The 24,727-nt window shown below is 43.9% G+C and overlaps 3 protein-coding genes across 3 annotated transcripts in view; all 3 read left to right on the top strand.

Moving 5' to 3' along the window:
- The window catches only part of rapgefl1 (Rap guanine nucleotide exchange factor (GEF)-like 1), a gene marked incomplete at its 5' end in the record, with an annotated part of 10,992 nt that extends 6,691 nt beyond the window's left edge, over window positions 1–4,301 (top strand). Inside the window, 3 exons of the mRNA XM_083677413.1 lie at window positions 492–556; window positions 1,285–1,309; window positions 4,055–4,301. Coding sequence (XP_083533539.1) covers window positions 492–556; window positions 1,285–1,309; window positions 4,055–4,179 — 215 coding nt within the window. The 3' untranslated portion in view covers window positions 4,180–4,301. The remainder of the gene's footprint in view (window positions 1–491; window positions 557–1,284; window positions 1,310–4,054) is intronic.
- A 5,698-nt stretch (window positions 4,302–9,999) lies between these two features.
- Window positions 10,000–13,735, top strand: LOC310809512 (tripartite motif-containing protein 16-like). The gene is made up of 6 exons (XM_083676799.1): window positions 10,000–10,581; window positions 11,335–11,430; window positions 11,588–11,821; window positions 11,960–12,119; window positions 12,265–12,324; window positions 12,485–13,735. Exons 1-6 carry the CDS (start codon window positions 10,006–10,008, stop codon window positions 13,033–13,035), a joined length of 1,677 nt encoding a protein of 558 aa, XP_083532925.1. The 5' UTR covers window positions 10,000–10,005; the 3' UTR covers window positions 13,036–13,735.
- An 889-nt stretch (window positions 13,736–14,624) lies between these two features.
- On the top strand, window positions 14,625–24,509 carry LOC310809895 (uncharacterized protein). Its single transcript, XM_083677415.1, is given in 12 exon segments — window positions 14,625–15,254; window positions 16,992–17,087; window positions 17,319–17,552; window positions 17,679–17,838; window positions 17,984–18,043; window positions 18,204–18,747; window positions 20,392–20,971; window positions 21,724–21,819; window positions 22,181–22,438; window positions 22,441–22,666; window positions 22,812–22,871; window positions 23,032–24,509. Coding segments are annotated over 12 exon segments (3,438 nt in total). The 5' UTR covers window positions 14,625–14,678; the 3' UTR covers window positions 23,580–24,509.
- The last annotated feature ends 218 nt before the right edge of the window (window positions 24,510–24,727 follow it).

Genomic DNA, 24,727 nt, shown 5'->3' on the forward strand with positions numbered 1-24,727 from the left:
CTCCTCTCCTCTCCTCTCCTCTCTTCTCCTCCCCTCTCCTCTCCTCTCCTCTCCTCCCCTCTCCTCTCCTCTCCTCTCCTCTCCTCTCCTCTCCTCTCCTCTCCTCTCCTCTCCTCTCCTCTCTTCTCCTCTCCTCTCTGATGTCAGCAGCATTCACAACATTCTTACCTACTGGGCAAATATGCCCCCCTTCCACCCGTCACCCTCAAATTCCAGTTCCTCTTCACAATAGCCCTGACTAGCTGAGGGATCACCCAGCGTGACTCTTTGGCTTCGTCCTCCCTCCCTCCCTCCCTCTCTCCCTCCCTCCCTCCCTCCCTCCCTCCCTCCCTCCCTCCTCTCTTCCTCCTCTTCCAAGCGTGTACTGAACCACTGGTAGAGGCAGAGCAGACGTTGGGGCAAGTATCGACATGCTATTACATAACTGTTCTCTGTGTATTTACCACACATTCTCTCTCTCTCTCTCTCTCTCTCTCTCTCCCTCTCTCCAGACCTGACGTTTCTCCATGAAAGCTGTAAGACATTCCATGGGGAGCTGGTCAACTTTGAGAAGATGGTGAGTCAACAGATAAACCCTCACACAAACGGTTCGAGCAGAACAAGCACGGTGATTGGCCGAGAAGCATTCCAGTGATTTAATAACAGTGATGTCACGGTTAAATCACCTGTTATGATATTTATACTCCGCAGTAGATCTGTTTATCACGTTCCCATGGCAACGTTGTTTTCACTGTATTTGTCGGCAAGGCAGAAACTACCACAATCTATCACAACAAAATGAATACCTCAAGCGTTGTTTTCTGCCTAAAATTTCCAGATATGTTGTGAAACCTTTGTATAAAAGCAATAATGCCTTCGAGGCCGTGTTTTATGGTCAGCATTGTCACTTGGTCGCGGTTTGCTCCCCCTACCTGTCCTGTGACGTTATTGACAATAAATCACGGCCTCGGAGGCATTATTGCTTAAGTTAATAACATACAACGACCTCCACTGAGACACCAAACACACGTGGATACTGTATGTGAAAAATAGACTGTCTGACCTGTTATGATTTACCTCTAGGCCTGAAGAATACTCCTGTATTGTCATATACGTAGTGTACTGAGGAGACACACACACACACACACACACACACACACACACACACACACACACACACACACACACACACACACACACACACACACACACACACACACACACTGTAGTGAGGACACTGCCCCTCTCCTCTCTCCTCCCCCCTTCCTCACCCTCCTCTTTTCTTCACCCTTTCTTCTCTTGCAGCATAAAGTGGCAGAGACTCAACTAGGTAAACACACACACACACACACACACACACACACACACACACATTCTTATGCATTAACTCACACACACATGCGCACACCCACGTGCACACACACCTGTCCATGTGTTTTAGAGTTGAGCTCCACCCTGCCGCGCCCATCTGTTCAGAACAGCACAGCCCTCGGGGGTCTAGCCAATCACAGGGCTCGCTTCAGTACACACAAACATGCACAACCCCCTTAATCACTGGCCCTCGCATGCTAACCCTTCCATCATCACATCACCTGCCATAATAACCTAGACATTATATAACACAGGCTAGTACGCTAACATGCTACATTAGGTTGCTATTGTACAGGCTAGCACGCTAGCCATTACATTAGGTTGCTATTATACAGGCTAGCACGCTAGCCATTACATTAGGTTGCTATTATACAGGCTAGAAAGCTAACCACTACATTAGGTTGCTATTATACAGGCTAGCACGCTAACCACTACATTATGTTGCTATTACACAGGTTAGCACGCTAACCACTACATTAGGTTGCTATTATACAGGCTAGCACGCTAACCACTACATTATGTTGCTATTATACAGGCTAGAAAGCTAACCACTACATTATGTTGCTATTACACAGGCCACATTATGTTGTAATTGTCATGATGCATGCTAGCCACTTCACACACACCTGACCTCACAGGTTGCATGACATTATCCAGGGCTGTGTGTGTGTGTGTGTGTGTGTGTGTGTGTGTGTGTGTGTGTGTGTGTGTGTGTGTGTGTGTGTGTGTGTGTGTGTGTGTGTGTGTGTGTGTGTGTGTGTGTGTGTGTGTGTGTGTGTGTGTGTGTGTGTGTTGTTGTTGTTGTTTCTGTTGTTACACCTGTAGGTGTCCTTACACAACTCCAGTTGAGTCAGTAGTTACCTGTTACCTGTGACTTGGGTTGTCCATTGGCTTAGTCAAGGGTTTAAAGATCCTTTGTGATGTAAAGCCCTCTGACGAGACCAGACACAGAGGGCGTACATTACAACACTGACGTTGGTACTGAAGGGACACTACAGGGTTTGTTCAGCTACAGGGTTTCTTTCTTAATCACTCTGCCAACAACAAATACAGACAGAACTTCTGAACGCGGTCGAGAGCTCCGCCCCTTTTCTTTAGGACCTTGTTCTAAAGGGCAGCATCTACACTGATTAGTGGTGTACAGGCCAGGAGATGTTTCTTTGTTTCTGATGCATTTTAAACCAGGTCTCTCTTGTAAAAGAGATGTTTATCTCAATGAGACTATTGTGGATGCATGTCGGTTAAATAAATAAACATAAAGTATTTATTTAGAATAGCCAGACCAACGACATTGAGGTGTGAGGTGAGGCTGTTTAGACTGGAGTTTTGTTGTGTCATGTTATTTTGTGAAATTTAGAAGGATTGATAAAATCATTATGTTCTGTAATTTGTGAATTCTACTGAATTTGCATCTCTATTTTTCTTTCCCTTTCTCTCTCTTTCTTTTTCTCTCTCTATTTCTCTCCATTTCTCTTTCTGTCTCTCTCTCTCTCTCTCTGTCCCCTTTCAGTCTCTCTCAGTCTCTTTCCCTCTTTTTCTCCCTCTTTCTTTTTTTCTCGTTCTCTTTCTCACCCTCATTCTCTCTTTCCTTTCCCCCTTTCTCTCCATCTCTCACTCCATCTTCATGTCTCTGTCTTCTGTCCCTGAGTGGGTTAGTGGTGATGTGATGTCCCTCCATTACTGTGTTGTAGAGTCTAGCCAGCCAGAGAGGCCTGACATTTAACTGAGTGGATGTTCTGTCAATGACCACGTTCACACACCAATAGGGAATTGGTTGAAAATGGCTTAGAGAGTACAGCAGTAAATGGCCATCTAATCCTCCCTAATGTGTGTGTGTGTGTGTGTGTGTGTGTGTGTGTGTGTGTATGTGTGTGCGCATGTGTGGGAGTATGTGTGTGTGTGTGTGTGTGTGTGTGTGTGTGTGTGTGTGTGTGTATGTGTGTATGTGTGTGCACATGTGTGGGAGTATGTGTGTGTGTGTGTGTGTGTGTGTGTGTGTGTGCGTGTGTGTATTGTTGAGAAGAGAAGGCTGTCTCCTTGGGTACAGCCAGGCTGCTGTGATGGTGTGTGTTGCGTGTGTGTGTGCGTGTGTGTGTGTCTGTGTGTGTGTGTGTGTGTGTGTGTGTGTCTGTGTGACAGATGAGGATGACGCATCAGGGATTTGCTGCACCCAGAAATAGGGAACGACAATCTGTGTCTATTGTTAGCCTCATGGGGAGAGAGAGGGTTTTGTTGTTGCTTAGAACTGAATCAAACCAGTTCTCTGCATGCCGGCTGCACGCTGCAGTCACCGTGTGTGTGTGTGTGTGTGTGTACGTGTGTGTGTGTGTGTGTACGTGTGTGTGTGTGTGAGTGTGTGCATGCACTCATCTGCTTGTGTGCGTGTGTGTGTGTGTGCGTGTGTGTGTGTGTGTGTGTGTGCGTGTGTGTGTGTGTCAGAGAGAGAGGCTAGTGAGAGGATGCTGTTATCTGTAGAGGAACAGTAGATAGTGGTGGTGTCTGCCTCCCCCTGGTGGTGAGGATGCGACGCTGCACGGCCATGGCAGCTCCTCCAGTCTCACTGTCATCAAGATTAGTCACCGCATCAATCCTCCTCATTGGGGACGTGCTCGTAAACATGAATGAATCACACAGGATTGTAATGTGCTGACCCCTTTTTTTCCCCTCTCTCCTCCCCCCCCCCCCCCCCCCCCCCCTTCTGTAGCCCTTGATGCGGAGCCCTCCCCCTCCCACCTCCAGACCAAGGCCTACGTCCGCCAGCTGCAAGTCATCGACAATCAGAACCTGCTCTTCGACATGTCCTGCAAGCTGGAGCCCAAAGACATGTGAGGGGAGGGAGAGATGGAAAGAGGGACGAGAGAGAGAGAGAGAGAGAGAGAGAGAGAGAGAGAGAGAGAGAGAGAGAGAGAGAGAGAGAGAGAGAGAGAGAGAGAGAGAGAGAGAGAGAGAGAGAGAGAGAGAGAGAGAGAGAGAGAGAGGAGGGGTAAATAAAAGAGAGAGATGCGTCCACAATCAACCCTACCTCCTCTCTCCCGTTCTCTCCACCTAAACCCTGTCCTCCTCTCTGGACGAACCTCTGATTGGACACTTCAGCCGTCTGTCTTTGCATCGAGCTGTGCTATTGGCCTCCTCCTGGCTCCTCCCGCCCCCCTGTCTGGCCTGTCTGTTATGGAGGACTGACAGTTCTCAGAGTGCTGGGAACAGCTGAGACAACCAACCTTGAAGCCCCATACATGCTTGTGACATACGTGTGACTTAGGGAGTGACACGCAAGGGAGGGTGGGGTTTCAGGACCGATGTGAGCAGCTGATTGGACAGTCATTTTAACGGACAGTTGGATTGAGGACGTATGTTCACTGTTTTGCTAGACTCTCTCCCCAACACCAACCCAGGCTTCTCAGCACTCACGTGATTGGAGCACTGTCTCCAGGGAAGCCTCCCTTGTTAACCAACCCTTCCGGATTAGAACCTTTCTGTCCTGGGCCAGACTGGGTCGAACCAGTCCAAGCTAGGCTGAACTGGGCCATACTGAACCAGGCTTGGGCCACATACGGGTCAAGTCTGGCCTGGTGTGTCAGTGTGACAGACTGGGTTCAAATCCCCGGTCGTCTGCGTGTCACAAGACTGTGGTAGCCTGGCGAGCTAAAGCCTCAGCCTCGGCAGGCAAGGTTCCTGATGTCACTGATGAGGACACTTTGAACCCCACACTCAGACTGCACCCCCTCCCCCCCACCCCCTACCCTGTGTGTGTGTGATCTACTCAGCCTTGAGACAATCTAACCCTGTGACCCCTGACCATTGACCCCCCCCCTCCCCCCCAAGACAACACAGGCACTTACCACAGACAGCGGGCTGGGGATGGACAACCAGAACCACACCCTGGGGTTTGAACTCTACACCTCTAAAGCTGTCGCCATGACAGCCATCACAGGACAGAGGCTCTGTCATCGGAGCGAGGGCAAGAGAAGAGCTGCTGATCTCAACCAGCAGGGACCGTCTACAAGCTGTTCGGAGCGCCAGGTGATTTGTAGATCAGTGGTTCCACTCAGGCCCTGTCCTCCCGTACGCCCTGCCTCAGCCCTGCTGGGACGCCCACAAACTCCTCCTCACCTTGTACAGACGATGGTTGGCCAACATATTTGTATCAACAAAGCACTTTTTGCCTCACCTCAGGGCTTGTTTCAATGAGGAGAGAGAAAGAGAGAGCGAGAGAGAGAGAGAGAAAGAGAGAGACGGTTGTGATGATATTCGATTGGATTTACTACACAGCTCAGTTCACTATGATTCAGTTTTATTTGTACAGTTTTAATAGTTGAACCAAGTTGTTGTCACAGAACTCTATAAAGACCCGGGTCCACATTTGAATATCCTCCAAATGCTTCCTTACTTCCTCTCCTCCCGTCCTTGAGGAAATCACTGATCTGACATGACTTGATGGGCGTTAGCGGTGCATGCTAACGCTGGCTGTGACCAGTCCAACCGTATGAGATCTGTGATGACTAGGACGAGAGGGGGATGGAAGGACGCATGTTGTAGGTGTTCAAGGGTCCGAGGCTTGTCTTTCCCTTTCCTACTGTTTGCCATCAACCTATAGTCACTTGTATTATACCATTGTTTATAATATGCGGTTTGATGATTACCTGTCATTGAAAAGGTGTATATATATATATATATATATATATATATATATATAGGCCCTGGTCCTAACAACCCCTAGCCCCTGGTACAAAAACCTGGACCCACTGCGGCTCTCCAGGACCAGGATTGAGTATCAGTGACCTAGCCTATCAGAAGGCAGGGCGGAGTTAAGGCTGTCTTGCTTCTACCTATCCAAGACCTAGATCTATGAACGTGTCTTCAGGGGGGAGGGGCTAGGGGTTGTTTCTGGACAGCGGCCGCGTCGTCGAATAGGTTGGACCCAGTGAAGTAGGACATCACTTGTTTGCCTGCGACCCTCTCAGGACCACTTCCTGGGTTGCGGAGTGCTGCCCTCTGAGAATGCCTGTGGTGACGATGATGATGATGATGATGATGATGATGAAGCTGTAATGTAAATAGTCTACGTGTAAATAGCTAAATAATATGGAGACTCTATTTTATGTATGAGCTACTGCGAGATGGTGAACTCATGGAGATTCTTTGGTTTGTTTGTTTTTTTGTAAATGTGGAGAACGAGTGTACAGTCGAAAAAGAGAGAGAGAGAGAGGAAGAGGGAGAGGGAGAGAGAGAAGAGAGAAGCTGGGTAGGGGTGGGTAATCTCGACTCACACAATGTTTTTGTACAGAAGTCAGTGTTTACAGTTTACATTCATCTCTCCGGTAACAACTCAGATGTGTTCTTAGACGTGGTGATGGGAGCAGGGGACCCTACATCCTAGCCCCTACACCCTAGCTCCTAGCCCCTACACCCTAGCTCCTACCTCCTAGACAGGGTGCAGATCTGAGATGGTTGGATAGGTATTACGGGGTAGGAGGTAGAAGATACGGGGTAGGGGGTAGGAGGTAGGGGGTAGGAGGTAGGAGATAGGGGGTAGGAGGTAGGAGATAGGAGATAGGGGTTGGTTTGGGACTGAGCAGATTCTGTCTCTGTTCCTCTCACTGTCCTCAGACACTACGCTCCTAAATAAAGCCTCTTCTGATGACTCTGTGTGTGTGTGTGTGCTCTTTCTGTGTGTGTGTGTGCTCTTTCTGTGTGTGTGTGTGTGTGTGTGTGTGTGTGTGTGTGTGCGCGCGTTGGTGTGCGTGTGGGTGTGGGTGTACGCGTGGGTGTGTGTGTGCATCTGCTGTGTGTGTGTGTGTGTGTGTGCATCTGCTGTGTGTGTGTGTGTGTGTGTGTGTGTGCATCTGCTGTGTGTGTGTGTGCTTTGTGCCTTAATTTAATCAAAATTAGATGTTTAGCCCCACCCCCCTCCCAGACAGAACAAGGTGCATATTCTATTGGATGTCCCCCCCCCCCCTAACCCTGACCCTAACCCCCCCCCCACACACACACACGTAGTTTTCACACATTTCAAAATGATATTATCATTATATTGTCTTTCCCCATGATACGTTCCCTGGTGATGTGGCTACGTATTTATAAGACAAACTGTTGTTAAAAACATGTTTAAAACCTGAAGAGGGGGTGAATGACATGTTTAAAACCTGAAGAGGGGTTAATAACATGTTTAAAACCTGAAGAGGGGTGAATAACATGTTTAAAACCTGAAGAGGGGTGAATAACATGTTTAAAACCTGAAGAGGGGGTGAATAACATGTTTAAAACCTGAAGAGGGGGTTAATAAGTTGAATTCATGAGCCATAAACACTGGTCCTTCAGCGTCTGATTCACTACGCTGGGTTTCATCTGAACATGAACATCTTCGTCGAACAAATGGAAGATATCTTACCTTTCTAGGTTTGACTTATGGAAACCAGACACGATGGACTACACAGATGGGATGTGCACATACCACATTCCTACAATTGATGAGAATTGAATGCATGGCCAAATAAACAGTCTTCTTCTTCTTCTTCTTCTTCTTCTTCTTCTTCTTCTTCTTCACCGTAACAGAAAACAACAGGTGAGGCGCTTAGTGGCGTAGCACACTAATGCGCTTACCACGTAATCGTGAGGTTCCTGGTTAGATTCCGACCCTCGACCTATCCTGCATGTCATCCCTCCTCTCTCTCCCATCCTTCCTGTCAATCTCTACTATGTCTATAGCAATAAAGGAGAAATGCCCTAAAAACATATTTAAAAAAAAAGAAAAGAAAACAACAGGTGACCTGGCCACCAGGACCCTAGGCTTTGGAACAGTCTTGCCAGAACAGATTAGGCTGGTCTAATCTCTGATGTTTTAAATAGAATTGCTCTCTTTAATAAAATTGCTTTTACCTGGTTTAAAACAGACAGGTGTGCTGTGACCTGGAGTTTAAAACAGACAGGTGTGCTGTGACCTGGAGTTTAAAACAGACAGGTGTGCTGTGACCTGGAGTTTAAAACAGACAGGTGTGCTGTGACCTGGAGTTTAAAACAGACAGGTGTGCTGTGACCTGGAGTGATCCAGCCTTATAACTTTTATTGATCTCATGTTTTATCATTTTAAACTTCCCTCTTTTATGGATTCTGCTTTTCTTTTGCACACTTGTTCCCCTTTGAACCTTCATGGTTTGCTCTTATTTCCCTGTTTGTTTTTCTCCTTTGTGAAGTGTGAAGCGCTTTGTGGCCTGCTATATAAATAAAGCTATATAAATAAAGCTATATAAATAAAGTTATTATTATTAAGTGCTATATAAAGTTATTATTATTATTATTATTATTATTATATATAATTATTATAATATATAATATTATTATGTTATTATTAGTATTAGTATTATCATTAATAATAATAATAATAATGATGATTCTTATTGTATTCTTATTGTTAACATCTGTATTGGACAGGCTGGCTGTCACCTAGCTGTGACATACATCACTGACTGACTGTTTGACTGGCTGGCTGTCACCAAGCTATGACATACATTACTGACTGACTGTTTGACTGGCTGGCTGTCACCAAGCTATGACATACATTACTGACTGACTGTTTGACTGGCTGGCTGTCACCAAGCTATGACATACATTACTGACTGACTGTTTGACTGGCTGGCTGTCACCTAGCTGTGACATACATTACTGACTGACTGTTTGACTGGCTGGCTGTCACCAAGCTATGACATACATTACTGACTGACTGTTTGACTGGCTGGCTGTCACCAAGCTATGACATACATTACTGACTGACTGTTTGACTGGCTGGCTGTCACCAAGCTATGACATACATTACTGACTGACTGTTTGACTGGCTGGCTGTCACCAAGCTATGACATACATTACTGACTGACTGTTTGACTGGCTGGCTGTCACCTAGCTGGGGTGAGAGGGTCATGTCTGTGATGTGTTTGGTCCATGTGGTCATGTCTGTGATGTGTTTGGTCCATGTGGTCATTCCATACAAACGAAGCTGAAGTGTAGAGTCGGTTCAACCAGGAAGACTGATCTGAACATCATTTCACATTGTAAACGTATATATCCATATATACATCTATATCATATATATATATATCCATCGAGAGTATTTGAAACATGAGAGTATAACAAGTATTTAGGTATCTAGTCATGCCTTTGGCCTAATCTATTTACAATGCTACAAATCCAGCATTTGTCGACATTCAGAACAAATATCTCTCTGGTTGAAATAGTGATTCATAACTTTGTCTCAACACAGTTCTGCTGCCCACACACAGGTCTCTCTCACTGTACTTTATGTGTGAGTCAGTCAGTCACTGTCACAGTAACAGTACATTTACGAACGCGCACACGCACGCGCACGCACGCACGCGCATACGCACACACACGCACGCATGCACGCACGCACGCACGCACACACACACACACACACACACACACACACACACACACACACACACACACACACACACACCATTCCCCCTACAGGTACACATGCAGGCACGCATGCACGCACACACACAGCAGCACCAACACCACTCCCACAACAGTTACAGAGACACAGAACCAGGAAGTGTTCCCGCCCACAAGCACAAACATTCAGAGAGAAACGAAACTTATCTCTGATACTCTGCTGCTCCGTCTGGTCGTGTGTGCAGCAAAATGGCAGAGAGCATGGACTCCATTAGTTGTCCGATCTGTCTGGATATACTGAAGGATCCGGCGACTATTCCCTGTGGACACAGCTACTGTATGGGCTGTATTAAGGGCTGCTGGGATCAGGATGATCAGAAAGGGATCTACAGCTGTCCGATATGCAAGGAAAGCTTTGTCCCAAGGCCTGTTCTGAGGAAAAACACTCTGTTGGCTGAATTAGTGGAGAAACTGAAGAAGACAGGACTCCAAGCTTCTCCTCCTGCTCACTGTTATGCTGGACCTGGAGATGTGGCATGTGATTTCTGCACTGGGAGAAAGCAGAAAGCCCTCAAGTCCTGTCTGGTGTGTCTGGCCTCTTACTGTGAGACTCACCTCCAGCCTCACTATGATGTAGCTCCATTAAAGAAGCACAAGCTGGTCAAAGCCTCCACACAACTGCAGGAGAACATCTGCTCTCGTCATGATGAAGTGATGAAGATGTTCTGTCGTACTGACCAGCAGTGTATCTGTTATCTGTGTTCCGTGGATGAACATAAAGGCCATGATACAGTCTCAGCTGCAGCAGAAAGGACTGAGAAACAGGTAAGAACCAGAGCTGCTCATTGGTGACTCTCTGATAAAGGCAGAACTGACTGGGTCTCCTGACTGACAGCTGTCTGAGAATGAATGATAGGGAGGATGGAGAAAGAAGGAGAGAAATGTTAGAAATGAAAGAGAGGAGAGTGTTTTTGGAAGCACTAAATGACAGTAGAAAAGTTAAGACTTTAAGCTAAGAAGTTAAGATTTATTGTTCATATTGATGTGATATTAGATTAATGAATGTTCATGTGTTGGTGAAATGAATTGGTCTGGTGTGAAGATGAAAGTCCATGTCCTTGTCTCTTACACTGAAGTGAGTTAATGATTGAAATAAACATCTGACCATGATTTTATGAAAGGAGATATTTTGCTGTAAGAGTTATAGGGTCCAAGGTGTAAACTAGTTTGGCAGGTTAAAACAGTCATCATGAATTCATAAAACCTGCAAATGATTTGTCTTTTCCCTCAATATACATTTTTTCTATGTTATTATAAAATGAATATTCATGAAAAAAGTGGGCTTTTTTAATGATTTCTCATCTCAAACTACATCTGCAATGTTGGTATTCATATTACTGTTAATGTGCACCAATATGGAGACTCTGTCAATATCAGTTACATTTACCTGATTTGATATCAACATATATTGTAAGTGTAGAGTTCTCATATTTCCCTCATGATTCATTCAGAAACAGACAGTTTCATTACCAATTATCAATCTGGCATTTCCATCACAAAAACATTGTTTGTCCACAGAAGCAGCTGGGGATGAGTCAGCAGAAAGTCCAGCAGAGAGTCCAGGAGAGAGAGAAGGAGCTGAAGGAGATCCAACAGGCTGTGGAGTCTCTCACAGTGAGTATTGAACAGAGGAGACGCACCATTTCACTGCTCTCCTCCAGTCAGCCACTCTCCAATCCCACTTTGTGTGTGTGTGTGTGTGTGTGTGTGTGTGTGTGTGTGTGTGTGTGTGTGTGTGTGTGTGTGTGTGTGTGTGTGTGTGTCCTTACAGCGCTCTGCACAGGCAGCAGTGGAGGACAGTGAGAGGATCTTTACTGAGCTGATCCGCTCCATTGAGAGAATGCGCTCTGAGGTAACAGAGCTGATCAGAGCCCAGCAGAAGGCAGCAGTGAGTCAGGCTGAAGGACTCCTGGAGAGACTGAAGCAGGAGATTGCTGAGCTGAGGAGGAGAGATGCTGAGCTGGGGCAGCTTTCACACACAGAGGATCACATCCATTTCCTCCAGGTAACTACTCTGACCCTGCATCTAGAATACTGAAAGGAGCATCCTGTTCAGTTATTCATTCATTCATCCTCTCTCTCTCTCTCTCTCTCTCTCTCTCTCTCTCTCTCTCTCTCTCTCTCTCTCTCTCTCTCTCTCCAGAGTTATCAGTCTCTCTCCAGTCCCAGTGTATCCTCAGACTTACCCAGCATCATTGTGGGTCCTCTTCAGTACTTTGGAGATGTAAGTCAGGCTGTGTCTGAGCTGAGAGAGAAACTAGAGGACATCTTTAAGGGGGAGTGGCCCAAGATCTCAACTACAGGTGAGCTAAATCTCTACCTCTAGTCCCTTTATATAGTCAACTTTAGACCAAGGTCCTAATCATCACTTTGTATACAGTACCTGTGTGTGTAATGTTTTATAATGTGAATGTTTCTCTCTTTGTGAATGTGTTTGTGTGTCTGTAGTGAAAGCAGTGGATGTTTTACTGCCACCAGAGCCCAAGACCAGAGCCCAGTTTTTACAATGTGAGTCTCTTTATCCTCATGTTGCTAACAGTCTCTCTCCACTGATACTCTCCACAAACCCTGAGAGAGCTTTGGGAGAGGGAGAGACTCATCAAAGACAGGCTAGATATCTGACTCCTCTTATTTCTCTGATTTGGTCTCTGCTCTTCTCTTCTCCCAGATTCCTGTCAGCTCACACTGGACCCAAACACAGCATTCAGACGCCTCTCTCTGTCTGAGGGGAACAGAAAGGTGACATGTGTGAAACATGACCAGCCATATCCTAATCATCCAGAGAGATTTATTTACTTTCCACAAGTGCTTTGTAGAGAAGGTCTGTCTGAACACTGTTACTGGGAGGTTGAGATGAGTGGTCGTCAGTATGCTTTTATAGCAGTCTCATATAAAGACATCAGCAGAAATGGGGGAGGTAATGACAATAGATTTGGATTAAATGACAAGTCCTGGATGTTATACTGCTTTAGTGATGGTTATAGTTTCCATCACAATAATGTTGAGACTAAAGTATCAGGCCCTCAGTCCTCCAGAGTAGGAGTGTACCTGGATCACAGGGCAGGTACTCTGTCCTTCTACAGCGTCTCCTCTGACACAATGACCCTCCTCCACAGAGTCCAGACCACATTCTCTCAGCCCCTCTATCCTGGGTTTGGGCCTAATTGGGTTAATGGTGGCAGTGTTGAGCTGTGTAATCTTAGAGCTCCCCATAAGTGAGTGATGCTTTATCATAACCTACTGTTCTGTAGAAATATCTTCTCTGTGTTTTGGTCTCAAGAGTTTATATGTAATTATTTCCCACTTCAATGAATCTCAGAGGGTTGACTCTCAGATTGAGTCGAGAAATCTATAATCTGAGAGTATTGAAGCCAAATCCTGTGATGTTGTCAACAGTCAGAGGATGCTTATGTCTGGTCAGATTGGACCACTATTACATATTCCAGGGTTTGGGTCACATTAATTTGAATGATTCAATGATTGCAAATAGAACATTTATTTTCAATGTTTTCTCAATAAAGTGTAAAAGAGAGGTTTTTTATATTAAATGTTTTTCCGATTAAATGTAAATCACCCCTCAAATCAAATCAAATTAAACTTTGTTTACAATACACACTGTAGCACATTTCATACATAGATGCAATACAATGTGTTTTAATAACCCTGACATATTCAATACAATACAACATGCTTTTATAATGTGCTCATTACCAGAAATACTGGATGTTTAGACTGGTGCCTTGGTTCCAATATTAGTGTTAAATCTAACTATTCTGCTGGACGTTTATCATGGCAGGGTTAGCTTATTTTGATACTTTAATGTTTTCGATATTTTATGCTGTATTGAGTGAATTTTGATTATTGATACTTCATATCAACCTCCAAATCAAATCATCAATGTTGAATAAAGCTTAAATCTTCAAATTGAGAAATGTGGTCTTCCTTTTTATATTCTGACAATGACTGTTGAATGACTCTGTGAACTGAGTCTCCACACACTGATCAGATCAGAGCTCTGAATCTGTTTGTAAGGAGCGCTCTATGAAGTCAAAACAAAAGCAGAAATGTGCTGGAAAGGAGGTAAGAGACTAGAGGAAGGTGGTGGCAGGTGGTCAACGCCCGTCATGAGGATCAATCCAGAACATCAATCCAGCGTCATTATGATTCCCTATGTCCTATTCACGTTTTCATGACATGTTATTGACATAATCCAGGTAGAAAAAATATCTTTGTGATAACCCAGGAGTCATGAATCAGGAACTGGAGGAAGTGCTGGTGCAGCATATTAGTTGATCAACTTTATATGGTAACTCTGCATGGTTGTTCAGACAGGCATCTCTCAGCTGCAATTGGCCAACTGCTCTTGCTCTACTCTGTAGTCAGCAACATAGGAGGAAGATGTATAACTGTGCCACCTAGTGGCCCCAACTGGTAAATGAACTCAATCTCACATCATCAAAATCTTTGAGCAAGTCAAAATATGGTTGTATTCAGTTGTGGAAATGGAATGAGTTCACCAGGGGAACCCTGGTGGCTGCAGAGGGACGTTGAATGTGCTGAACGATTGCACCAATCACAGAAAAGAAGACGGCCACCAATCAAATGGAAAGTATTTTAGTACGTCAACAAGAACATCCCCTCTGTTCCTGGCCTCTGTCCAACATCACTCCCCCTACAGCTCCACACACACACACACACACACACACACACACACACACACACAGCAGCACCAACACCACTCCCACTACAGTCACAGAGACACAGAACCAGGAAGTCTTCCCGCCCACAAGCACAAACATTCAGAGAGAAATTAAACTTATCTCTGATACTCTGCTGCTCTGTCTGGTCGTGTGTGCAGCAAAATGGCAGAGAGCATGGACTCTATTAGCTGTCCGATCTGTCTGGATATACTGAAGGATCCGGTGGCTATTCCCTGTGGACACAGCTACTGTATGGGCTGTATTAAGGGCTGCTGGGATCGGGATGATCATAAAGGGATCTACAGCTGTCCGATATGCAAGGAAAGCTTCATCCCAAGGCCTGTTCTGAGGAAAAACACTCTGTTGGCTGAATTAGTGGAGAAACTGAAGAAGACAGGACTCCAAGCTTCTCCTCCTGCTCACTGTTATGCGGGACCTGGAGATGTGGCGTGTGATTTCTGCACTGGGAGAAAGCAGAAAGCCCTCAAGTCCTGTCTGGTGTGTCTGGCCTCTTACTGTGAGACTCACCTCCAGCCTCACTATGATGTAGCTCCATTAAAGAAGCACAAGCTGGTCAAAGCCTCCACACAACTGCAGGAGAACATCTGCTCTCGTCACGATGAAGTGATGAAGATGTTCTGTCGTACTGACCAGCAGTGTATCTGTTATCTGTGTTCCGTGGATGAACATAAAGGCCACGATACAGTCTCAGCTGCAGCAGAAAGGACTGAGAAACAGGTAAGAACCAGAGCTACTCATTGGTGACTCTCTGATAAAGGAAGAACTGACTGGGTCTCCTGACTGACAGCTGTCTGAGATTGAATGATAGGGAGGACAGAGAAAGAAGGAGAGAAATGTTAGAAATGAAAGAGGAGAGTGTTTTTGGAAGCACTAAATGACCGTAGAAAAGTTAAGACTTTAAGCTAAGAAGTTAAGTTTCATTGTTCATACTGATGTGATATTAGATTAATGAATGTTCATGTGTTGGTGAAATAAATTGGTCTGGTGTGAAGATGAAAGTCCATGTCCTTGTCTATTACACTGAAGTGAGTTAATGATTGAAAGAAACATCTGACCATGATTTTATGAAAGGAGATATTCGCTGTAAGAGTTATAGGGTCCAAGGTGTAAACTAGTTTGGCAGGTTTAAACAGTCATCATGAATTCATAAAACCTGCAAATGATTTGTCTTTTCCCTCAATATAAATTTTTTCTATGTTATTATAAAATGAATATTCATGAAAAAAGTGGGCTTTTTTAATGATTTCTCATCTCAAACTACATCTGCAATGTTGGTATTCATATTACTGTTAATGTGCACCAATATGGAGACTCTGTCAATATCAGTTACATTAACCTGATTTGATATCAACATATATTGTAAGTGTAGAGTTCTCATATTTCCCTCATGATTCATTCAGAAATAGACAGTTTCCCGGTCTTCTCTGGAAGACTACACTCCAGGGGCCAGATTTCATTGTTGTATAAGCTGTTTGTAAGTAAGTCTAAAGAGTCATCTGAACGCTTACTACAAGCGTGGAGAACAGACTTGCAGGAGAATTTAACAGAGGAGGAATGGTCAGATGCATGTCTCCTTGCTCAGACCCAATCCATCAATACAAACTCAAAACTACTGCAGTATAAATGGCTAACTAGACTATATATAACTCCAGCTAAATTGCATCGCTTTAATCCTAATATACCTGATACTTGCCTCAAATGTAAAGACCAAAAAGGTACCTTATTTCATTGTATCTGGGAATGTCCACAGATACTTTCATTTTGGAGGAGAGCGTTGGACCTGGCTAGCCAAATCATTGGTGAGGAAGTTCCTCCTGATCCAAAATTATGTATATTAAATCTCTACCCAGAGGGCTTCATTACCACCCAAAAAGTAAAGTCTTTACTGAATATTTGTTTTTTAGAAGCCAAACGATGTGTTGCTTGCTCTTGGAAGTCAGACACACCTTGTGTCACAGCACAATGGTTGAGGGGAATGACCTTTTATTTTGCTTTAGAGAAGATAGGCTACACAACAAAGAACAAACTTGACAAGTTTTGGAAAATATGGAACATTTTCTATAATTTTCTTGAGAATAACAATATGGATGTAGATGGTTGGATGAATGACAAATAGGACTGAGTTGTTGTTGTTTTGTGTCTTTTATTTGATTGAAATATAGATAATGTAATCTTTACGATTGTAGCACACTGTGTGGGTTTTGTGTGAGTGCAAACCACTAGATGCTATACCTACTATGTCTTATTGCAAGTCCCTCTTTAGTTTTTTTTCTGTTTCATTATATATGTGCCTTATTGTATTGTGCTGTGTTGTATTGTTCTCTGTTTGTTAAATGAACAAAATCCATAATAAATAAATGTTTTAATTAAAAAAAAAGAAAGAAGAAAAATAGACAGTTTCATTACCAATTATCAATCTGGCATTTCCATCACACAAGCACTCTTTGTCCACAGAGGCAACTGGGGATGAGTCAGAAGAAAGACCAGCAGAGAGTCCAGGAGAGAGAGAAGGAGCTGAAGGAGATCAAACAGGCTGTGGAGTCTCTCACAGTGAGTATTGAAGAGAGGAGACGCACCATTTCACTGCTCTCCTCCAGTCAGCCACTCTCCAATCCCTCTGTATGTGTGTGTCTGTATGTGTATGTGTGTGTGTGTGTGTGTGTGTGTGTGTGTGTGTGTGTGTGTGTGTGTGTATGTGTGTGTGTGTATGTGTGTGTGTGTGTGTGTGTGTGTGTGTGTGTGTGTGTGTGTGTGTGTGTGTGTGCGTGTGTGTCCTAACAGCGCTCTGCACAGGCAGCAGTGGAGGACAGTGAGAGGATCTTCACTGAGCTGATCCGCTCCTTTGAGAGACGGCGCTCTGTGGTAACAGAGCTGATCAGAGCACAGCAGAAGGCAGCAGTGAGTCAGGCTGAAGGACTCCTGGAGAGACTGAAGCAGGAGATAGCTGAGCTGAGGAGGAGAGACACTGAGCTGGGGCAGCTTTCACACACAGAGGATCACATCCATTTCCTCCAGGTAACTACGCTGACCCTCCATCTGGAATACTGAAAGGAGTTTCCTGTTCAGTTATTCATTCATTCATCCTCTCTCTCACTCTCTCTCTCTCTCTCTCTCTCTCTCTCTCTCTCTCTCTCTCTCCAGAGTTATCAGTCTCTCTCCAGTCCCAGTGTATGTTCAGACTTACCCAGCATCTTTGTGGGTCCTCTTCAGTACTTTGGAGATGTAAGTCAGGCTGTGTCTAAGCTGAGAGAGAAACTAGAGGACGTCTTTAAGGGGGAGTGGCCCAAGATCTCAACTACAGGTGAGTTAAAACTCTACCTCTAGTCCCTTTATATAGTTAACTTTAGACCAAGGTCCTAATCATCACTTTGTATACAGTACATGTGTGTGTAATGTTTTTTAATGTGAATGTTTCTCTCTTTGTGAATGTGTTTGTGTGTCTGTAGTGAATGCAGTGGATGTTTTACTGCCACCAGAGCCCAAGACCAGAGCCCAGTTTTTACAATGTGAGTCTCTTTATCCTCATGTTGCTAACAGTCTCTCTCCACTGATATTCTCCACAAACCCTGAGAGAGCTTTGGGAGAGGGAGAGACTCATCAAAAACAGCCTAGATATCTGACTCCTCTTATTTCTCTGATTTGGTCTCTGCTCTGCTCTTCTCCCAGATTTCCGTCAACTCACACTGGACCCAAACACAGCATTCAGACGCCTCTCTCTGTCTGAGGGGAACAGAAAGGTGACATTTGGGATCCAAGTCCAGCCATATCCTAATCATCCAGAGAGATTCATTTCCTATGCACAAGTGCTTTGTAGAGAAGGTCTGTCTGAACGCTGTTACTGGGAGGTTGAGATGAGTGGTCAGCATGCTTCTATAGCAGTCTCATATAAAGACATCAGCAGAACAGGGGAAGGTAATGACAATATATTTGGATTCAATGACAAGTCTTGGGTGTTATACTGCTCTAGTGATGGTTATAGTTTCCATCACAATAATGTTGAGACTAAAGTATCAGGCCCTCAGTCCTCCAGAGTAGGAGTGTACCTGGATCACAAGGCAGGTACTCTGTCCTTCTACAGTGTCTCCTCTGACACAATGACCCTCCTCCACAGAGTCCAGACCACATTCTCTCAGCCCCTCTATCCTGGGTTTGGGCTTAATTGGAATTTAAGTGACAGTGTTGAGCTGTCTAATCTTAGAGCTCCCCATAAGTGAGTGATGCTTTAACATAACCTACTGTTCTGTAGAAACATCTTCTCTGCGATTTGGTCTTAAGAGTTTATATGTAATTATTTCCCACTTCAATGAATCTCAGAGGGTTGACTCTCAGATTGAGTCGAGAAATCTAGAATCTGAGAGTATTGAAGCCAAATCCTGTGATGTTGTCAACAGTCAGAGGATGCTTATGTCTGGTCAGATTGGACCACTATTACCTATTCCAGGGTTTGGGTCACATTAATTTGAATGATTCAATGATTGCAAATAGAACATTTATTTTCAATGTTTTCTCAATAAAGTGTAAAAAAGAGTTTTTTTATATTAAATGTTTTTCCGATTAAATGTAAATCACCCCTCAAATCAAATCAAATTAAACTTTGTTTACAATACACACTGTAGCACATTTCATACATAGATGCAATACAATGTGTTTTAATAACCCTGACATATTCAATACAATACAACATGCTTTTATAATGTGCTTATTACCAGAAATACTGGATGTTTAGACTGGTGCCTTGGTTCCAATATTAGTGTTAAATCTAACTATTCTGCTGGACGTTTATCATGGCAGGGTTAGCTTATTTTGATACTTTAATGTTTTCGATATTTTATGCTGTATTGAGTGAATTTTGATTATTGATACTTCATATCAACCTCCAAATCAAATCATCAATGTTGAATAAATCTTAAATCTTCAAATTGAGAAATCTGGTCTTCCTTTTTATATTCTGACAATGATTGTTGAATGACTCATGAACTGAGTCTCCACACACTGATCAGATCAGAGCTCTGAATCTGTTTGTAAGGAGCGCTCTATGAAATCAAAACAAAAGCAGAAATGTGCTGGAAAGGAGGTAAGAGACTAGAGGAAGGTGGTGGCAGGTGGTCAACGCCCGTCATGAGGATCAATCCAGAACATCAATCCAGCGTCATTATGATTCCCTATGTCCTATTCACGTTTTCACGACATGTTATTGACATAATCCAGGTAGAACAAATATCTTTGTGATAACCCAGGAGTCATGAATCAGGAACTGGAGGAAGTGCTGGTGCAGCATATTAGTTGATCAACTTTATATGGTAACTCTGCATGGTTGTTCAGACAGGCATCTCTCAGCTGCAATTGGCCAACTGCTCTTGCTCTACTCTGTAGTCAGCAACATAGGAGGAAGATGTATAACTGTGCCACCTTGTGGCCCCAATTGGTAAATGAACTCAATCTCACATCATCAAAATCTTTGAGCAAGTCAAAATATGGTTGTATTCAGTTGTGGAAATGGAATGAGTTCACCAGGGGAACCCTGGTGGCTGCAGAGGGACGTTGAATGTGCTGAACGATTGCACCAATCACAGAGAAGAAGACGGCCACCAATCAAATGGAAAGTATTTTAGTACGTCAACAAGAACATCCCCTCTGTTCCTGGCCTCTGTCCAACATCACTCCCCCTACAGCTCCACACACACACGCACACGCACACGCACACACACACACACACACAGCAGCACCAACACCACTCCCACTACAGTCACAGAGACACAGAACCAGGAAGTCTTCCCGCCCACAAGCACAAACATTCAGAGAGAAATTAAACTTATCTCTGATACTCTGCTGCTCCGTCTGGTCGTGTGTGCAGCAAAATGGCAGAGAGCATGGACTCTATTAGTTGTCCGATCTGTCTGGATATACTGAAGGATCCGGTGGCTATTCCCTGTGGACACAGCTACTGTATGGGCTGTATTAAGGGCTGCTGGGATCGGGATGATCAGAAAGGGATCTACAGCTGTCCTATGTGCAAGGAAAGCTTTATCCCAAGGCCTGTTCTGAGGAAAAACACTCTGTTGGCTGAATTAGTGGAGAAACTGAAGAAGACAGGACTCCAAGCTTCTCCTCCTGCTCACTGTTATGCGGGACCTGGAGATGTGGCGTGTGATTTCTGCACTGGGAGAAAGCAGAAAGCCCTCAAGTCCTGTCTGGTGTGTCTGGCCTCTTACTGTGAGACTCACCTCCAGCCTCACTATGATGTAGCTCCATTAAAGAAGCACAAGCTGGTCAAAGCCTCCACACAACTGCAGGAGAACATCTGCTCTCGTCATGATGAAGTGATGAAGATGTTCTGTCGTACTGACCAGCAGTGTATCTGTTATCTGTGTTCCGTGGATGAACATAAAGGCCATGATACAGTCTCAGCTGCAGCAGAAAGGACTGAGAAACAGGTAAGAACCAGAGCTACTCATTGGTGACTCTCTGATAAAGGCAGAACTGACTGGGTCTCCTGACTGACAGCTGTCTGAGATTGAATGATCGGGAGGATGGAGAAAGAAGGAGAGAAATGTTAGAAATGAAAGAGAGGAGAGTGTTTTTGGAAGCACTAAATGACCGTAGAAAAGTTAAGACTTTAAGCTAAGAAGTTAAGTTTCATTGTTCATACTGATGTGATATTAGATTAATGAATGTTCATGTGTTGGTGAAATAAATTGGTCTGGTGTGAAGATGAAAGTCCATGTCCTTGTCTCTTACACTGAAGTGAGTTAATGATTGAAATAAACATCTGACCATGATTTTATGAAAGGAGATATTCGCTGTAAGAGTTATAGGGTCCAAGGTGTAAACTAGTTTGGCAGGTTAAAACAGTCATCATGAATTCATAAAACCTGCAAATGATTTGTCTTTTCCCTCAATATACATTTATTCTATGTTATTATCTAATGAATATTCATGAAAAAAGTAGCCTTTTTTAATGATTTCTCATCTCAAACTACATCTGCAATGTTGGTATTCATATTACTGTTAATGTGCACCAATATGGAGACTCTGTCAATATCAGTTACATTTACGTGATTTGATATCAACATATATTGTAAGTGTAGAGTTCTCATACTTCCCTCATGACTCATTCAGAAATAGACAGTTTCGTTACCAATTATCAATCTGGTATTTCCATCACAAAAGCACTCTTTGTCCACAGAAGCAGCTGGGGATGAGTCAGAAGAAAGTCCAGCAGAGAGTCCAGGAGAGAGAGAAGGAGCTGAAGGAGATGCAACAGGCTGTGGAGTCTCTCACAGTGAGTATTGAAGAGAGGAGACGCACCATTTCACTGCTCTCCTCCAGTCAGCCACTCTCCAATCCCTCTGTGTGTGTGTGTGTGTGTGTGTGTGTGTGTGTGTGTGTGTGTGTGTGTGTGTGTGTGTGTGTGTGTAAAACTAAGTTGAGATACTAAACTCACTCCTGTAGTTTAAATACTCCCACCTACGCTCAAATTGTTAGCTTTTCACAAGCGTAGCTGGTTAACAACGGGTAGAGACCATCACGTGTGTTGGCAGGTCAGAGGTCACAAGTTCAAACATGGCCGGAGGAACTTCAATTGTGGGGCTACAGTTTGCAACAACTTGACGTCTGTGTTCTGTGTGCGTGTGTCCTAACAGCGCTCTGCACAGGCAGCAGTGGAGGACAGTGAGAGGATCTTTACTGAGCTGTTCCGCTCCATTGAGAGAATGCGCTCTGTGGTAACAGAGCTGATCAGAGCCCAGCAGGAGGCAGCAGTGAGTCAGGCTGAAGGACTCCTGGAGAGACTGAAGCAGGAGATAGCTGAGCTGAGGAGGAGAGACACTGAGCTGGGGCAGCTTTCACACACAGAGAATCACATTCATTTCCTCCAGGTAACTACGCTGACCCTCCATCTGGAATACTGAAAGGAGCTTCCTGTTCAGTTATTTATTCATTCATCCTCTCTCTCTCTCTCTCTCTCCAGAGTTATCAGTCTCTCTCCAGTCCCAGTGTATGTTCAGACTTACCCAGCATCTTTGTGGGTCCTCTTCAGTACTTTGGAGATGTAAGTCAGGCTGTGTCTGAGCTGAGAGAGAAACTAGAGGACATCTTTAAGGGGGAGTGGCCCAAGATCTCAACTACAGGTGAGCTAAATCTCTACCTCTAGTCCCTTTATATAGTTAACTTTAGACCAAGGTCCTAATCATCACTTTGTATACAGTACATGTGTGTGTAATGTTTTATAATGTGAATGTTTCTCTCTTTGTGAATGTGTTTGTGTGTCTGTAGTGAATGCAGTGGATGTTTTACTGCCACCAGAGCCCAAGACCAGAGCCCAGTTTTTACAATGTGAGTCTCTTCATCCTCATGTTGCTAACAGTCTCTCTCCACTGATACTCTCCACAAACCCTGAGAGAGCTTTGGGAGAGGGAGAGACTCATCAAAGACAGCCTAGATATCTGACTCCTCTTATTTCTCTGATTTGGTCTTTGCTCTGCTCTTCTCCCAGATTCCTGTCAACTCACACTGGACCCAAACACAGCATTCAGACGCCTCTCTCTGTCTGAGGGGAACAGAAAGGTGACATGTGTGAAACAAGACCAGCCATATCCTAATCATCCAGAGAGATTCATTTCCTATGCACAAGTACTTTGTAGAGAAGGTCTGTCTGGACGCTGTTACTGGGAGGTTGAGATGAGTGGTCGTCATGGTTCTATAGCAGTCTTATATAAAGACATCAGCAGAACAGGGGTTGGTTATGACAATATGTTTGGATTAAATGACAAGTCCTGGGTGTTAGGCTGCTTTAGTGATGGTTATCGTTTCCTTCACAATAATGTTGAGACTAAAGTTTCAGGCCCTCTGACCTCCAGAGTAGGAGTGTACCTGGATCACAAGGCAGGTACTCTGTCCTTCTACAGCGTCTCCTCTGACACAATGACCCTCCTCCACAGAGTCCAGACCACATTCTCTCAGCCCCTCTATCCTGGGTTTGGGCCTAATTGGACTTATGGTGACAGTTTTGAGCTGTGTAATCTTAGAGCTCCCCATAAGTGAGTGATGCTTTATCATAACCTACTATTCTGTAGAAACATCTTCTCTGTGTTTTGGTCTCAAGAGTTTATATGTAATTATTTCCCACTTCAATGAATCTCAGAGGGTTGACTCTCAGATTGAGTCGAGAAATCTATAAAAATCCTGTGATGTTGTCAATAGTCAGAGGATGCTTATGTCTGGTCAGATTGGAACTCTATTACATATTCCAGGGTTTGGGTCACATTAATTTGAATGATTCAATGATTGCAAATAGAACATTTATTTTCAATGTTTTCTCAATAAAGTGTAAAAGAGAAGTTTTTTTATATTAAATGTTTTTCCTATTAAATGTAAATCACCCCTCAAATCAAATCAAATTAAACTTTGTTTACAATACATACTGTAGCACATTTCATACATAGATGCAATACAATGTGTTTTAATAACCCTGACATATTCAATACATGCTTTTCAACATGCTTTTATAATGTGCTCATTACCAGAAATACTGGATGCTTAGACTGGTGCCTTGGTTCCAATATTCGTGTTAAATCTAACTATTCTGCTGGATGTTTATCATGGCAGGGTTAGCTTATTTTGATACTTTAATGTTTTCAATATTTTATGCTGTAGAGAGTCAATTTTGATTGTTGATATTTCATATCAAATCTCCATACTATGATAGGGTTCCCATGGTAGATTTCTCCCTGTCAGTCCACATGTAAATGTTCCTTCTGTAGTGATCACAGGTTATGAATGTGTTTCTGTGCTGGTATGAACCACACTCTGGGTCTTTACTCCATGTGATAGGATGACCAAGGTGTCCGCTCAGAGGGACACAATTATGTAGATGCAAGACATCTCTCTGACAAATCTGAAGCCAAGCAGAACACTTACTGGAGTTCTGGTATAAAAAATGAACCTGTGTTGTACAAAATCAAATCATCAATACTGAATAAATCTTAAATCTTCAAATTGAGAAATGTGGTCTTCATTTTTCTGTTCCATGACTGTTGAATGGCTCTCTGAACAGAGTCGACTGCTGGAGTCATCTTGATGTGCTGGAGTCATCTTTGGGACGTTCAATAGACAAGAATATGTTGTACCTTTAATGCTCCCTTGCCTGTGTATGTGGACACTACAGTGTAGTGAAAACTCTTGGTAATGTT

The sequence above is a fragment of the Argentina silus genome, assembly GCF_951799395.1.
Source record: "Argentina silus genome assembly, chromosome: 9".
In the NCBI taxonomy this organism is placed as follows: Eukaryota; Metazoa; Chordata; class Actinopteri; order Argentiniformes; family Argentinidae; genus Argentina; species Argentina silus.

What these genes read in the sequence shown, in the direction of transcription:
- LOC310809512 (XM_083676799.1), top strand. Translation starts at nt 10,006, where the DNA reads ATGGCAGAGAGCATGGACTCCATTAGTTGTCCGATCTGTCTGGATATA. An exon ending in ATCACATCCATTTCCTCCAG is followed by an intron (nt 11,822 to 11,959) that starts GTAACTACTCTG and finishes CTCTCTCTCCAG; the next exon opens with AGTTATCAGTCTCTCTCCAG. An exon ending in GCCCAAGATCTCAACTACAG is followed by an intron (nt 12,120 to 12,264) that starts GTGAGCTAAATC and finishes GTGTGTCTGTAG; the next exon opens with TGAAAGCAGTGGATGTTTTA.